The sequence below is a fragment of the Panthera tigris genome, chromosome B4 (assembly GCF_018350195.1).
Source record: "Panthera tigris isolate Pti1 chromosome B4, P.tigris_Pti1_mat1.1, whole genome shotgun sequence".
NCBI classification, from domain to species: Eukaryota; Metazoa; Chordata; class Mammalia; order Carnivora; family Felidae; genus Panthera; species Panthera tigris.
In genome coordinates this window covers 131,717,911-131,734,398 of record NC_056666.1, presented here as the reverse complement: position 1 = coordinate 131,734,398, position 16,488 = coordinate 131,717,911, and the positions used below count along the sequence as shown (strand labels likewise).

Sequence of the window (16,488 nt, the reverse complement as noted above, 5' to 3'; positions counted from 1 at the left end):
GTTAGATTACGGGAGGACTTCCTGACAGTTTAAAACCTTCAGAGGTTTCCTCCAGGCCTTTATCCAGTGGCCAGAGGCCCTATCTGGTGCAGCAGGACGGAGAGGTAGCATGCTCAGAGACAGGGGATGACCCAAATGACCAGGCATAGCAGGGCAATGGGGGGGAGTCTTCCTGCAGGTGACACCCCCTCTTCTCCTCTACCACATTTGGGGCTCCCCAGGCTTTCTCCTCCTCCCACTGTCCAGCCTTCAGGCCCTCCCACCCGCAGGAGCCAGCACGTCCCATCACTGACAGCCTCTCTCCCTGGCAGCCCGGCCCATAGGTTTCTCAGGTCGTCAAAGACTTGGGGCCCAGGTGCCACCGCCTGCAAGACCCTTGTCCTGAGCCACCCCAGATGGCTCCCCACAGCTACCCCACTGGCCCCAGTGTGCTCACAGCTGCCGCTCAGCACTTAATGCTGTAGGAGCCCAGCCAGTGCTTGCCCTGAATTCCCACCGGACCCCCTGACATTCCCAGCCGGGGGCTGCCGCAGCCTCAGGTCACAGATGAGCGAACAAAGGCTCAGAAAAGGCAAAGGCCTCTTGGCCAGGAAGCCAAGAGCTGCTCTTCCTTCACACTCACACAAGCCACGGTCCCTGGGGTCACCTGAGCCCTCTCCCAACACCAACCCCAAGGCCGGTCTCTCCCCGCCAGCACCCTGGGCCACCGTCATTCCTCATCGCCACCCCACAGGTGCCCGCTCTGGACGGGCTCCCGACTGACGTCTCTCCCAGGGAGCCAGAGGCACCTTCCCCTGCCCAAAACGGTCATAGCTGTCCTCTGTGCACGCCTGGTGCATGGCACGCTCTCGGTAGAGGCTTGTCGAATGGTCTCACGAATGGGTGAGAGATGAACGAGAGCCCGTGCACCTCCAAGAAACGTGCCGAACACCCACAGTGAACAGCACGAGGCTTGAGCTGTGATGAGATCGTGGGCCCTGCCCCCTTCCTGCCCAGTGACTGGCAAAGTCAGAGGGTCTGCACAGCTGGGGTCTCGACCAGGTGGACCTCCAAGCAAGAGCAAGCAGAAGGCCGGAGCCAGGCGGGAGACCAGAAGCAGACAGAAGGGGGCCGGGGGCACAGATGAGAGCCAGGACCCCAGCCACAAGCACAGAGCGAGGGAACCCGCTCACAAGGAACACGGCTCCTCGTGGTCCATACAGACACCACTGAGATGCTCCCTGAGCAGGGCCAGAAGGGGGTTCCCCACCAGTCCCTTCCCAACCTCATCGTCCAACCCTCCCATCCTGCAGACAGGGAGACCGAGGGCCAGCACGGGGTGGGGGTGGGGGGTGACATATCCAAGGTCACCGGCAGCTGGCATCTCTGTCCTCCCAGCCCAGGCTGGCGCCCTACCCCCCTGCCCAGCAGAGAGGCGGCCTTCACAGCCGACTGGCTTCCCACCATGCATGGCTGCTTTGCACCGCAGCAGAGGCGCTGGCTTAGCGCTGGGGCGGGGGAGGCAGCGGCCCCGGAGTGTGTCCAAAGGGAAGGGGGCTGCACAGCCCTCCGGGGGATGGCCCCAGGCAGGCCCCAGAGGCGGCCTCCGAATGTAGATGCTGAAACCCAGGGAGACCCTCCCCACTGTGAAGCAAACCTGCCTGCCCTGGGAGGAGGACCGGGCACTTCTCCAGACTCTGCAGGTGGCCGCTGCGTCCTGAATAAATGCTGAGGCTGGGGATTCAGAGAAATGGAGGTTTTCGTCCCAGCTCTACTACCTCCTGGCTGAAGAAGGGCTCTCACAGTCTCATCCAGGGTAGAAAATCGGTGGGTTTCCAGCTGATGGGTCCCGCTCCCAGAGGCGCCCGGCAAGAGGGGGCTATGCTGACCAGCAGCGCTCGCATGGACGAGGCCGTGACTACCGGCAGTGTGACTGGCACAAACTTACCTAAATGACAGAGATCGAGTCTGATTTTCCCTGGAAACAATGTCCTCCGGAGGCGTATGTTCCACCTAAGGGCTCGATGCCTAACATCTTGCGGAGGCAAGCGGAGCGCTTGCCCGGTTATACGTGAGGGCCCTGTTCGTCTCTGAGCTCGGATAGGAAGAGTGATCACCACATGTGCGGCAGTTTATCTGTTTCTCTTTTTTAATGGTTTTATTTATTTTTGAAGGAGAGAGAGGGAGAGAGAGACAGACAGAGCATGAGTGCAGGAGGAGCAGAGAGAGAGGGAGACGCAGAATCCGAAGCAGGCTCCAGGCTCTGAGCTGTCAGCACAGAGCCCGACGCGGGGCTCGAACTCACGAACCATGAGATCATGACCTGAGCCGAAGTCGGACGCTTAACCGACTGAGCCACCCGGGCGCCCCTACACGTGTGGCAGTTTTTCTAGTTTGCAGAACTCCATTTGCACATAGGTCATCGTGCACTGCTATGAAGGGGGGGAGGGTACTACCCCCATTTGACGGTGGGAAAACGGGGCTCAGAGAGGTGGGAAAAACTGGCCCATGGTCACACAGCAAATCAGAGGTGGCAGGAGCCCCTGGGTCTGTCTGACTCAGGGCCCCAGCATTTTCCACATGCCACATGCCAGCTACCCATGAGTCAAGCCGCGCAATCAATCCCCTGACATTTCAGACCCAGAGACCTCCCGGCTGAAACCCTGGCTGACGGTGCACGCTCGAGGCCCAGGCCAGGCAGACGGTGGTGCTGACATTTGGGTGAGCGGCCCTTTCCCACCCCGGCTCGCCAGCTCAGGGAGGGTCCCGGCAGCCTTCTGACTCTCCAGTGAGTCAGGTGGTGACTCAGGGCCGAGCTCTGGGCTGGGTGAGGGGCTGAGTCAGGGAGCACCGGGTTCCACAGGGCAGCTGGCTCTGAGCCAGGGCCCCTCGTGCACCATGGACGTCAGCGCTGGGGACAGTCTTTCTGGGCAGACCCCGCCAGCCTGCCCTGCCCCGACCCTGGCCCGCTGGGCCTGATAGCCGCTCCCGCCGGCCTGACCCTGAGGCCTACACGTCCATCATTCCTTTGGATTCTTGATGGGAAGCAGAGCCGTGCAGAGTCTGGAAGTGTGGACGATCATTTATGGATGTCACAATGATTGGGGGCCACTACCTACTAATATTTAGGGACAAAAACACCAAATGTCCTGTAATTTGCCAGATAGCCTGGACCACAAAATGCTGTCACACCCAAGATGCCAACAGTGTCCCCACTGAGGAGCCCCCTGGTTAAGCACTGCCCCCTCCCTGAGCTCTCTCCCAAGGAGGAGGGGAGGAAGGGAGGTTTCTGGCCAGGGAAGAATCCAAGAGCCTGCATCACCTGATCAAAGACACCCCCACACACACACCAGGACCCTAAAGCCCAGCCTGAGCACCCCCGCCCCCGTCAAGTCTCTGCTCCAGCGCCCCTGAGGACACCAAGGTCATGTGGGCCTGCACTTGCAAAAACCCGCCTCAGCCTCTCTCCCACCGATCCGACTCAGGCTATGAAATCTTAGCACCGAACCATCGTGTTCACAAAGCCTAGAATCTCGGGTCCTCAGACTTCCAACCACATATGACGGGCAGCCACAGGCACCAAATCTCAGACTCATGCCCTCTTTGAAACACGGAACTTTACAGGCTTTGAATGGCAGAGGCTTAGAATGTTAATGGCCCTGAGCCTTAAATCTAAACTCTGAACGCTTAGACTTAATCACAGAAGCTTCCAGTCGAAGAGTCCCAGAACCTGACACTTCTGAAGCTGCTCCAATGCAGAGTCATCAGATCTTTGGTCTAGGAGGGAACTCGGAAGCGAGGCAGCCGGTTCAGGCAGAGACCCTTCATCTTTCGACCCAGCCTCAGGAGCTCTGTCACGGGGCCCGGGGAGCCCAATGTGCTCTGAGCAGCTCCCAGTGTCGCGGAGTCCCTCCCCAAGGAGGGGGCTGAATCCGACAGCCCTCCTCCCCCACGCGGCTTCCACACACTGGGACCCAGGGCTCTCCCTGAGACAGAGGACCAAGCCCAGCTCTGCCCAGGGGCAGGTCTCCTTCCCTCCCCTCCCCTCCCGAGGCTGGCCTCACTGGCGCTCCCAACCCCAGCCTCCCACAGGCTCACGGTGTGGAGCCCAGGGCGTTGGTGAGGACAAAGGCCAGAGGACCCCAGGGGCTCTGTCTGCCCGACAGGCCAGAAATGTGGCAACCTGGAAGGGTCTCTGCGGGCTGCTCAGTGATCAGGGCCCAGAGTGCCTGAGGTCAAGGGTGTGGGCAACCATGGCTGGCACCCCAGGCGGCTCCCAGAGCTAGAGAAGGCCGTGTCATCCAGACCCTTGTTTTTAGGTCACACTCCCAGGCCAAGTTAATCTGAGCCATGCCTCCAGCCCAGCCCAGCCCAGCCTTAACAGTCTGGACCCTATGAGGCTCAGAAAGGTACAGCAACTTTCCCGAGGTCACACAGCAGTCAATGGCAGAGCCAGAATCAACCTCTGTCCCACCCAGGCAAGGTCCCTGTGACACGATTCCACTGTCTCCCCAGTCTTCCAGTGAGCCTTTCTCTCCCTCAAAGGCCCAAAGCTCCTGTGGTCCCCCTTTTCCTGGCCTGGCCACCCCCCAGCTTACATGCTGCAGGCTCCTAAGGTTTCCCCAACATACTGTACTAAAACTGTTCCCATGGATGGTGCCTGTGTCCCCTGCCCCCGGGAGCTCCTCAGGGCAGACCAGCTAGCTATGTTTCTCTGTCCTCCGCGATCCCAGGGCTGATGTCAGAGAGCACTGGGTGAACAGAGTTATTGAATAGACCCTCTAACTGTGGCTGAGACCTCCTGAGCTGTCCCACAGAAGGACCGTGAAGGCTTTTGGTCCTCCACCCAGCTAGGGGCACCCGGATCTACACTCCACCCACGCCAGCAGAGAGCCTCGGGTTTCCAAGGTCATCACCCAGCCCCTGACACAGCAGGGAGGCCAGCAGTCCTGGGCTCAGCATGGCTGCCTCCCCCAGCCTTTCTGGGGGCCCCCTCATCACCCCAGCCTGCATCCCGGGTATGCCAGGTGTCCAGAGCTGGGCTCAGGCCCTACCCTGGGTGGCCTCAAACCCTGCCAGAGACTCTGTGCTGCTTGGTGGGCCCCAAAAACCAGAGGCCACCATGTGTGGGTCCCAAAGCCTCCTCCTCCTCCTCCTGGGCTCACCCCACGACCCATTTCCACACGGCACCGAGCCATCCTTCTAACACACTGATCTCTCCCTATCACACCCTGCTGTAAACTCGCCCTGGTCCCGCTGCCCTGAGAACACAGGCCAGCTCCTCACTCAGCCCCCTGCAAGCCTCCCTCTCCCCCCTCCGCCTCCTCTCTCCCCACTGTCCCTCACTCCCTCGTCCCTCTCTTCTCCTGGCCTTTGTTCCTGAGGTAGCCTCCTCCCCACCACCCTGTCCACCCAACACCGCTCATTACTGGAGACCCAGCTCAGACACCGCCAAAACGCGCCCGGCGAACACTGAAGGAGAGAGAGCCCGTGGCGCGCCAGGCACCGTGCAGGGTGCTGGGTGCTGGGGTCCAGCGGCAAACAAGACACGCTCGGTCCGTGTGCCGCTCACCTGACGGTTCCCTGGAGGAGGCAGATGGTAGGTCTGGAATGCCACAACCAGAGAGTGACAACAAACGGAGAGGCCAAGGGGGAATCAGGGCACACTGCCCTGAGCGGGTGACACTTAAGCCACGGTCGGAAGGATGCAGTGAAGGATTGTGCCAGGTGGAGAGGGAAGGGAAAAGCGTTTCACAAGGAAGAGCACGTGGGAAGGGCCTGAGGCCTAGAAGAACGCAGGGGGAGCAGTAAGGTGGCACCTGGTGGGCTGGGGGAGGACTTTGCTCTACTCCTCCGGGGCAGTGGGAAATAGCGAAGGGTCATAACAGGGGCCACACGGGCAGACCAGGGGCAGCAAGTGGAGGCAAGAAGATTTGTGAGGCTGCCTTCTGCCGCCTCGGGGTCCACGCCCACAGGGTCCCCCTCGGACTCGCATCATGTGGCCTCCGTCAACCAAATGGCTCAGTCACCGGGAGCTGAGCCATGGGCCAGGGTCTCACTTAACACGGCCTCCCCAGTCCCAGCGTAGACCCGGGGCTCACACCGGACGACTCTCTGAGCCAGCCGGGCACTGAACCAACCCCCAGGTCATCAACGACTTCCAGAACGTTCACATCAGCAGGACGCCAGGTCCTCATCGGTCCGCCCTCCGTGCCCCGACATGCCCCCAGACCCGCCATCTGAGCTCGCTCACCACCACCACGGCCTCCTATCCAGAGGAAGGTGTGGCAGGCAGGGCTCCATCAGGGAACAGCTCGGCCCCGTCACACAAAGGATATGGGTTACACACCATCTTGATGCACCAGTTCCGGGGGCTGGTGGTCTGTCGTAGGCAAAAGAAGGCGACAGGTGCCAGGTCCGGGTGAGGGACTTCAGGATCGGCTCCATCCAGGGGCTCCTCCAGGCCTGGAGGGGAGGGAGGGGGGCTCTGGGGCCCCGGCTGCTCCGTGACTCCCAGCTCAGCTGCTGGGGCTGCGGCAGCGGCAGACGAGGAGGGCGGCGAGGAGCTCTCGGCCATGTTGGCGCCGAACCAGGAGCCCTGGGGGAGGAAGAGACGTGGCACGTGGCAGGGGGTGCCTGGCACCCACTCCCCACCCCGCCTTCCCTCACGGGGGATGCAGCCCAAACAGAGCAGCCTCAGGTCCGAAAGGCCCCTTGTCCTCACTCTGCCACGAGGATTAGGAAAAAGCTGAGGGCCCGGATGCACCCAAGTCAGAATCCACTCCCAGTGAGTGGTCCTGAGACAAGTCTGGTCAACTTTGCTCAGCCCCAGTTTGGGGCGATGGAAAGTAAGAAGAATAAAACCTTCCTAGAATGTAATTGTGATACTGTTGGGGTTTTTGTGGGGCTTTTTATGCGACTAGAGTTATAGATTTATGGCATCGTCGAAAACAAAATTTGCAAGGAAAAAAGGGACGTTGGTGTAAAGTCAGACATTAGTGCCAGGATGACACGTGTTGACTAAGGACAGGTTGGAGTGTTACAGGGCCAGACACCAAGGGAGTTGGGCAAGCGGGGAGGGAATCAAGGCAGGCTTCCCTGAGGCAACGACACCTCCGCTGAGGCTGAGACGTATGAGACGTACAACGGAGCCCAGGGACCCCACCCACCACCTCCCAAAGGTGAGAACTCAGAGACCTGCCACACCAACCTCTTGGCTTTACAGCTGGAGAAACTGAGGCCCAGAGAAGGGACAGGACAGGCACACAGCCTGGTAACAGCAGAGGGAAGCAGGGCTGGCTTCCCGGGAGTGTGACCAGTGTGGCCACCCAAGGCTCCACGCTCAGAAGGGCTCTTGGTTTAATGCTCTGCTGTCACCAAGTTGAAATTCTTAATAATGGTTGGCCAGGAGCCCCCGCCTTTTCGTTCTGCAATGAGTCCCGCAAATTACATAGCTGCTCCCGACTTCGGCTCAGGGGCACTCCCACGTCGTGGTCTCGTCTGACGTCGACAACAACCCAGGGGCACTACCGTGCAGACGGAGGAACTGCGACCCAGAGAAGGAAGGGCACACAAGGCTACACGCTGGCCCAAGTGTAGAAGCAGGGCACGCTTAGACGCCAGAGTCCCAGCACCCGTGCTCCAGATTTAGCGATGATTGACCGTGGCCTTGCTTGGCCAATGGCGAAGGAGGAAGAACAGGCTTGCCCCCTCACCACCTGCTCTGAGAGGCCACCAGTCCCTGAATCCTCGTGCACTGGGGTCTCCCGGGCCCCAGGACCCTGACGGTGCCGGGCTGGGCAGTGGGAGCTGGAGCCTAACTGAGCTCGTGGTGCTCGCCGGACTACTGACCGCGGCCGCTGAGCTGCTCACGGCTGATGCGTTTGGACATTTCTCTGGCTCCCAGGGGCAACGGGCGGGAGTTGGCACCTCCTGCCCCTTTGCCCGGCTGGTCAGGGAGGCAGAGTCTTCTCCCAAGCTCCAGGCTCTGCTCTTAATTCCAGAAAAACAGCCATGGGCCTTACATAAGCTTTCAGGCAACCTGGCCTGCCACGTGTCAACCACTGGGCTGAAAAACATCCCCCCAAGGGGTGGCTCCAGGTCTGCCCACCACAGTGCCAGCCTCTGCGCCCACCACCCCCTGCTGGCCCCTTGCTTCTGCCACATCGGACCTCCCTCCTCAGGTCCTAGAGCACCAGCTGCCTCCTCCAGACCTCTGCTCACACGGTTCCCTGTCCCTGGAACACCCTCTCCTCCAACTCCCAACCCCTGTCCCCCAGGCCCTGAGGATGCATGGATCTGTCCAATAAATGTTTCCCGAGCACCTACTACGTGCAGGCACCGCACAGGCTCTGCAGCCCTGCCAGTGAGTAAGCCAGATCTGGCACCAGCCTCCATTCCGCAGACACTCCAGCAAAGGAGACACACGAGTCAATTAATTTCTCTCCCTCTGGGCTCCAGAGCCCTTATCGCCACCAAACATACCGTATCATTTATGAATTTATATCTTTATGATTTAGTGCCTGTCTGCCCAACCTGAAAGAAGGCTGTAAGAGGACCCGGCACCATGGTCTGTCTCGTTCTCTGCTGTATCCTCACCCCCCCCACGCTGCCCCGCCCAGTGCCTAGAACAATGCCTGGAACATACTAGGTGCTCAGTAAATACTCGTTGAATAAATGAGTAGAATGTGCGGGGAAGTAAACACACTGGGGGGGGGGGGCGGGAGGTGGGAGTGGGGAAAGCGCTTTGCCTAAGGGAAGAGACATCATCGAAGATTAAAAACAGGAACCGGAAGGCACCGGCCGTGCGGGCGTGATCTGTGGGACGAGCAGTCCAGGTAGAAGGAACAGCATGTGCAGAGGCTGGGAGGCTGGAATGAGCTCAGTGTGTTTAGGGAAGAGAAATGAGGCCAGTGTGGCCCAGCCGAGGCGGGGGGGGGGGGGGGGGGATGAAATTGAGTGTTTGGCAGGGACCCACTGTGAGCCCAGGCAAGGAGCTCGCGTTCTATTCTAAGTGCAACAGGAAGCCACGGAGGGTTGTACGCAGGGAGTAGTGTGCTCAGGTCTGTGTTTTTAAGCCATCCCTCTGAGGGCCGAAGGGAGAGTGGAAGAGCAGGGGTGGGGCAGGGAGGGCCAAGAAGAGGCAGGAAGGATGGGCTGGCCTGGCCTGGGATGCTGGTGGAGGTGGGAAGAGAGGGGTGGATTTGAGACATATTTTAGAGGCAGAAAAGCCTGGCCGTGCTCCGGCCCCGATGCCACCCTACCCAGCACCGCCCAAACCCCTCCCACAACCACATAGGTGCAAAGAGCCGCCGTGGCCTCAGGGACCACACGTGACTCCCCCCTCCCACCTCCTCGCTCTCAGCTCTGTCCACTTTGTCCTGACTTGCTTTTTGCCTCACTTGGTCCTGCTTAAGACTGTCACACTGTCACAGTCCTTTTTCCTCACACCTCTCCCACCTCACCGTGGGACTCCCAGAGACCGCTACTCTCATGGCCATCACCCCCAAACCACTCCCAATGCCCACCCAGCCTCCACCCTCTGACCTGCTCTCCAGGGCCCACCCAGCCTCTGCCCTCTGACCTGTCACCCCCAACCCACTCCCAATGCCCACCCAGCCTCTACCCTCTGACCTGCTCTCCAGGGCCCACCCAGCCTCTACCCTCTGACCTGTCACCCCCAACCCACTCCCAATGCCCACCCAGCCTCTACCCTCTGACCTGCTCTCCAGGGCCCACCCAGCCTCTACCCTCTGACCTGTCACCCCCAACCCACTCCCAATGCCCACCCAGCCTCCACCCTCTGACCCACTCCCAATGCCCACCCAGCCTCCACCCTCTGACCTGCTCTCCAGTGCCCACCCAGCCTCCACCCTCTGACCTGCTCTCCAGTGCCCATTCAGGGTGCCACCCTGTGACCTGCTCCGTGTAGTCCCAGTTCCTTCTGCCCTGTGCCTGAAGGTCTGCTCCTGTCCCCGGCTGCCTATTCGCCTATTGCTAGAAGCTCTTGAGGGTTTGGCGGCTGTCCCCCTCCACCCCCACCCCGCCTCCGAGCTCCAACCTGTCCGCGGACTGAGCCTCACAGACATGACAGAACTGGCTTCCGGTGACAACCCTGGTGGATTCAAACTCGAGTCCCTCTGGCCCCAGAGCTCAGGCTGCCTCCATATCCTGAGACTCCTCCCTCAAAGTACTCCCAGGGTAGGCCCGCCAGGCAGCGGTATGGTAACTGGACTGGCCTCTGTGGGCAAGTACAGTGGCAAGAGAAGAAGCCCACTGTGTCTGGAACGCACACACCCACCCCCACTCCCGACTCCACCAGCCTCTCAGGGCCTCGGCCTTTCTGTAAAGATCAGCCCTCCTCCCGCCTGCCTCAGCAGGCCTCACGTGATGTGGACGGGAAGGCTCTCTAAGCCCCGTGAAGGTGGGTGTCCAAGCATGCATGAGGCCAGCTGTGCCATCCCCAGGGGCTGCCGCCCCAGTCCTCTCTCTGCCATCGCCACCATCCCACCATCACCGCCACAGTATCACGGAGGCTCTGAGCCTGCTTCTGCGCCAGGCAACGAGCAAGGGGCTTTCCGTGCATCGTTTATGTCGATTTCTACGACGCCCCTTGATGTACGGCAGAGACCATCCTTATTTCTCCTTTATGGAGAAAGAAACCGGGGCCCAGAGAAGTCAAGCAGCGCCCCTGGTCACTCGGCTGGTACAAGGCAGAGTCGAGGTCCCAGCTCAGGTCTGCCGCTCCACAGCTCAAGCACCGAACCATAACAGACACCACCCTGGGACAGGGAAAAGCAGCCTGGGACCAGGTCCTCGCTCCCAACTGACTCACCAGACAGTGCCGATATACCTGCTGCTGCAACCAAGACCCCCAGTGTAGACAGACCCTCCAAGTCTTCCCAAGTCCGTGGGGAAGCCTGCCTCCCAGCATCTTCCAACTGGCCCTCCAGAGCCCTTGGAACGTGCTGGGGAGAGGCCTTGTATCTACAGAGCTCAGAGCCGTGGTGGAAAAAGCCTTGAGGCCTAGCCTGGTCACCCCAGGCTGTGTGTGTGTGTGTGTGTGTGTGTGTGCGCGTGTGTGTGTGTGTATACATATGCATGCGTGTGTTTGTGTATTCACAGGCACACACAGGCAGACCATTTGTTTACCCCTTTATCGACAACCACACACATCAGCTGATGTCGCAGCTAAAAGAATAAGCAGCGAATTCATTCTGGGAATACTAGAATCTAGGAATCTCAGCCTCAGAGTATCTTAGAATCACCCAGAACCTTCGAGGCCCAAGGTATTAACTACAATAACCTCAGATTCTCCAGCAAGATGTTTCAGAGCACGGGCTGGAAGCCAGGACCCGGGCTGGAGTCCCCGCTCGGACACCAATCCACCGTGGCACCGCTCAGCCCGGCAGTGGCCCTCGGTGACCCGGCTGTAAAATGAGGGTGACAACAGTCCCGTGGCAGGACTGCGAGAAGGACGGGGGATGCACTGGGGCGGCACACGGGAGCCCCCGGCCACACCACCAGACACTGGGCCGGCCCACAGGGGCCCCGCAACAGTCTCCCGTGCTTGTTCGAGCCGTCGGCCGTGCAATTCCAGAACCGCGAAACTTACGAGCCCCAGGAACTCAGTGCCTGGATTTAGACTCGTATGGGCCCCAGACCCCCACACGGGGAGTCCCTGAAAAGAGCGGGAACCCCAAAGGGGCCTAGTCGGTCACCACATGCTCAGCAGCCCAAAGACCACACGCGCAACACTCACACACACACACAGCCGTGCACAACCGGGCATGTACTCTCACACTCACGCGCAGCATTTACTCACACACGCTTAGCGTTTACTCACGCCAACCCAAACGTGGACTTCACACACTCACCGTATTCACACAGACACACACTCACACGCGAGCACGCACGCGCGCCAATGCAGAGCCTCCATCTGGAGGCCTGTAGAAAAGTCCCTGCGAGGCTGCCTCCCAGAATCTTCCAGCCAACATCCCAGAGCCCCTGGAACCTCTGTCTGCTCCTTCTTCCGCACCACAGCCCTGCAGATGAGAGACGACAGCCCGCCCACCCCGGAGCCTCATCTGCCCCGGGCCTCTTGTCACCAGCTCCCTCAACCACTCCCTGGGCGACAATTTCCAGATCATCTGCTCCTTGGGACCCATCCCCCGTCAGACTTATGTTTGCCCACTTTCCCCTGCAAGGGCCGGACCAGAAAACCCAGAGTAGAGCAGAGAGGGCACCTGCCTGATCCTGCAGTGGGGCCCTCTCTCGATGCAGCCTGGGAGCCCCAGAGCCTGACTGGCAACCCAGTCAGACGGGGGCATCTCTGGTGCATGTGGTCCACTGGTCTCCTCAGATCTTCTTCAGGGGAACCGCGGCCAAGGCAAGTCTCCTCTAGCCTAAAGACGAATGGCTCCAGGATGGCCCCCAAGTACACGACCTGACACGGAACTTGCTCTGGTCTGGCCAGCTGAGCCTGCACACGCCGCAATCATGTTGGTCCCGTCACCAAAATCAACAGCTGGGCCTCTTAGCTCTGCAGCGTTCAATGAACTGAATCAGACCGCCCTCCCGTGGCCAGCTAACAAGAGTCATAGCCAACGTTGTTTGTTGAGCACTTACTGTATGCCAGGCACCCGGTTACGATCCAGCGAGGTAAGTGTTTTTGTTCTCTCCACTAGCTAGGTAAGGAAACTGAGGCACAGAGTTTAAGGGATGCCCCCAGGGTCAAGAGCTACTGAGTGAAAGAGCTAGGATTTGGATCTGGAAGGCCCAAATCCATGTTACCAGTAAAAGGTCGTCCAGGCAGGCCAGGCAGTGGACAGGACATGGCAGCCCGCCAACGCCCCCCCCCCCACTACCTGTCCACACGTCTGTCACTAGACACTGTCACTTGTTTGTCAGCTATCAGCCTTATGGCAAGTGCCAGCAAGTGAAGCTGTATTTGAATCTCCATCCGTGTGTTTGAACATTTCCCAGCAGGCGACTCTGCTGATCATTTTTTACTCCTTCTGCAGTAATTAGGGCCTTGGGTCTTACTTCAGCTCAAAAAACGAGGGTGAATGTGGTCCCTGGAGACAGGGAGGCTGTTCTAATAGGAAGAGCACTGGATCAGGAGTCTCAGGACCCAGGCTCGGGTCCCAGCTCTACTCTTGTTACAACACACAGTCTCCCCAAGCCTCATTTCCTCTTGTATAAAATGCAAAACGTGATTCCTTCTCTACCTCACTAAAGGGACAGCAAATGGGGAAGGAGGACAGCGTGTGCCCCACGCTAGGCACAGCAGAGACAGTCCTAAGCCTCACAAAAACCCTTTAAGGTGATAGGTACTGTCCCACTTGTACAAGAAGCTGATTCCCCCGTGATGCTAAGTGCCTTGCCCCTCTGGGCCAACCCCATGACTGTGAACTTGCTCGTGTCTCTCCCCCTTCGCGCCCTCCCCCCACCCGAGGACAAGAGCCGAGTGATCCAGGGAGGAGGCCTAAGTCCCTGCACCGACAGAGAGCTGCCTATGGCCCTCACTGCTCATCAGGGTCAGCAGTCAGTGGCAAGGAGAGAGAAAAGCCTGACATTCTTCTTAAAATGCATCACCGTCAGTGGAGACGCCTGGGTGGCTCGGTCGATTAAGCGTCCAACTCTTGATCTTGTCGTGATCTCACGGTTCGTGAGTTCGAGCCCCACGTCGGGCTCTGCGCTGACAGCGTGGAGCCTGCTTGGGATTCTCTTTCTCCCTCTCTCTCTGCCCACTGCGTGCGCTCTCTCTCTCTCTCTCTCAAAATAAATAAACTTTAACAAATGCATCATCAGTGAGACCATCATGGCCAGAGTGCAGGAAAAGGGGGAGCTGGCAGAGGCAGGGCATCTGCGATGAAGGGAGAAGGTCCGTGAGGCAGGTTCAGGTCTGTGCCAAATTCCAGCCCCAAAAGACCATGGCCTCCATCCTGGAGAAACTACTTCCCTCTTATCCTCTCCTGCCCAACGAGCCTCTGAAGCCCCCCACACATGTTCAAGGACATCCAAACACCTTGTGCTTTCAAGCCCTCCACAATCTGCACCGCCTACGTACCAAACACAGCCTCGTTCTCCCCTCCAAGGGCACAAGAGAAAACCAGGCCCTGTAGCCATATGCCCACACAGCACCTGGCACAGGGGAGGCCCCAGGCCCCCTCTCGGGGGCACAGAAGCTCCAAGAGGGCAGGTTTTGTCTGCTCCCTTTGGTTCACTGCTAGGTCCCCCAGTAACCAGAACAGGGTTTGGCACATAGTAGGTGCTTAATAAATACAAGAGAGAAAAGGAAATCCGATTTGTTTTCTTCCTGCCTTACACTGGCAGCCGTGAGGAAGAGAGACTCAGCCCACTTCTTCCTGGATATCAGGATCCACAGGCCCACGGACCTACAGACCCACGAGTCCAAAAATCCACATATCCACAGATTCACAGACACACACACCCACAGGTTTACGGATCCTCGGACCCACGGACCTACAGCCCCACAGACCCACACACACGCGCAGTTACCGAGATCCATAGACCACGGATCACGGAGCATGAACACCGACCACACACCCACACCTCCCTGGACTGTGGGCGCAAGGGTTGAGGGCACAAGGCAAGAGCAGATCTTGGGAACATGTGTGTGGAAGAAAACATTCTGCAGAGAAGAAGTGGAGGGAGGGAAGGGGTCTGAAAGGAGCAGTGGGGGAGGGAGGACAAGAAAGGAAACAGGAAGGAGGACAAGAGATGGAGAAGAGGGAAGGAGGACCGTGCAGCCCGGTGGGGTCTCCCTGGACCCCCACACCCAGCCTGGCATCCCATCTTTCCAGACGTGGCGTTTGAGCACCCTGAGCTGGGGGCTGGGCACTCAGAGAACAAGGCAGCGGAGGGGAGCCTCACAAGAGCCTGTTTGTTACCTTGGAAAGCACTCAGAAGCTGCCTGGGGGCGGGAGCCCTTCCAGGGTGGGGGAGAGCCGAGTGGTATCCAGAAACAGACTTTCCTGGGAGGGCTGAGGCCCAGCGGAGTCCCACTTGGGGTGCGAGGTGAGGGTGGCAGAAACGGCAGCGCAGGGGGCATGACGAAGGGGACTGGGAGAGTCACAGGTAGCGACGCCCAGCGCTGAGGGTGTGGCGCTGGGTCCAGGACACGGAGGAGCTACGATCACAGCGGTCCCTAAGACGGCTTGGCTGTGGGCTGTCCGGGGGAGGCCATCTGGCGCCCGGTGACAGTGAGAGAAGAGCCGTTCTCACAGCAACCTCTGCCCCCACCTCCGCACCCAAGGTCAAGGGGAGTCAGGGCACAGGGACTCAGGAACTGCTGCGTGATGCCCCCTGGTGGGCCTAGAAGACACCCTCTCAGAAGCACCCCAAATGAGGTGGACAGGAAAGGGATTGGGGGGGTGGTACTTCTGCCAGGCCTGCAGCCCCTCCCCAGAGCTGACCCTCCTGGTGCCCAGGGGCAGGGCTGGGTTGCTCTGAGCAGCTGGGGAGGGAGGGCAGCACCTCCAGGGCGCACGGGGCTTCATGAATTTGGTGTCAGACCAGCTCAGCCCCACCCCCCCAGGACGTGCTCCTCCCTCCTCCCTTTCCTCCCCACCCCCCCCCACTGCAGCCTCAGAATTGGTCCCCACTCAGTGTCGCCCTACCCTGTCACCCACTGGCATCCCCTCCCTCTGGCTCAGCCTTGACGGTAGAGGCAGCAAGGGAGGTAGCTAGACTCCCCACCCTGTCCCCAGCCCAGCCCAGGTCCTGGAGTCTGAACCAAAAGTTTATCCTGAAGGGTGGACAAGAGTTTCCAAAGCCAGTCCTTGGTGCTGAGGGGAAATACTGATCCAAGAGGTGACCTGACAGCGTGAGCAGGGCACGAGGACTGCAGTCTTGGGAAGCAGGCCTGATCTCCTCAGCCAGACCCTTTCCCACGGGCCAAGCCCATGGACACCACATCCCTGTCTGCACGGCATCCTAGCTCCCAGGTGGTGGCCGTATCTGCCGGGCAAATCCTCAGGGCGGTGGGAGACGGAAGGATAGACTGGGTCCCTGCTCAGGCCACCCTGAGCACTCCAGCCTTAGGACATTCCTCACATGGCGTGTCAGACCCCATCACACCATAGAGGCAAGAGACGCAAGCAAGCTTTCTCGCTCTCTCTCAATCTCTCTCTCTCTCTCTCTCTCTCTCTCTCTCTCTCACACACACACACACACACACACACACACACACACACACACACACCTAGACCCAGAACCCAGTCTCCCAGGGCCAGAATCTAGCCCAGGGGTCTCCCCACATGCCAACCTAACCCACAGCTCAGAACCCCCAGGACCCTGAAGGAAGAGAAAGACACAAGCAGAGCAGCTGACTGATGCCTCAGCCTGGGCCCATCCGAAAGCCCCCTCCCCCAGGCATCGTGCCCCCCCAGGAGGCCTTCCCACCCCCTGCCAAGGCCTCTTGGCCCCCACATCCTCCACACACACCAGCCAGCAGACAATTAAAACCCAATCATCATAAACACT

General features: G+C 59.6%; 1 protein-coding gene across 1 annotated transcript in view; it reads right to left on the bottom strand.

Moving 5' to 3' along the window:
- CACNA1I (calcium voltage-gated channel subunit alpha1 I) overlaps window positions 1-16,488 on the bottom strand; it is a 136,920-nt gene that overhangs the window by 98,670 nt on the left and 21,762 nt on the right. The window contains 1 exon segment of the mRNA XM_042993317.1: window positions 6,318-6,577. Coding sequence (XP_042849251.1) covers window positions 6,318-6,556 — 239 coding nt within the window. The 5' untranslated portion in view covers window positions 6,557-6,577.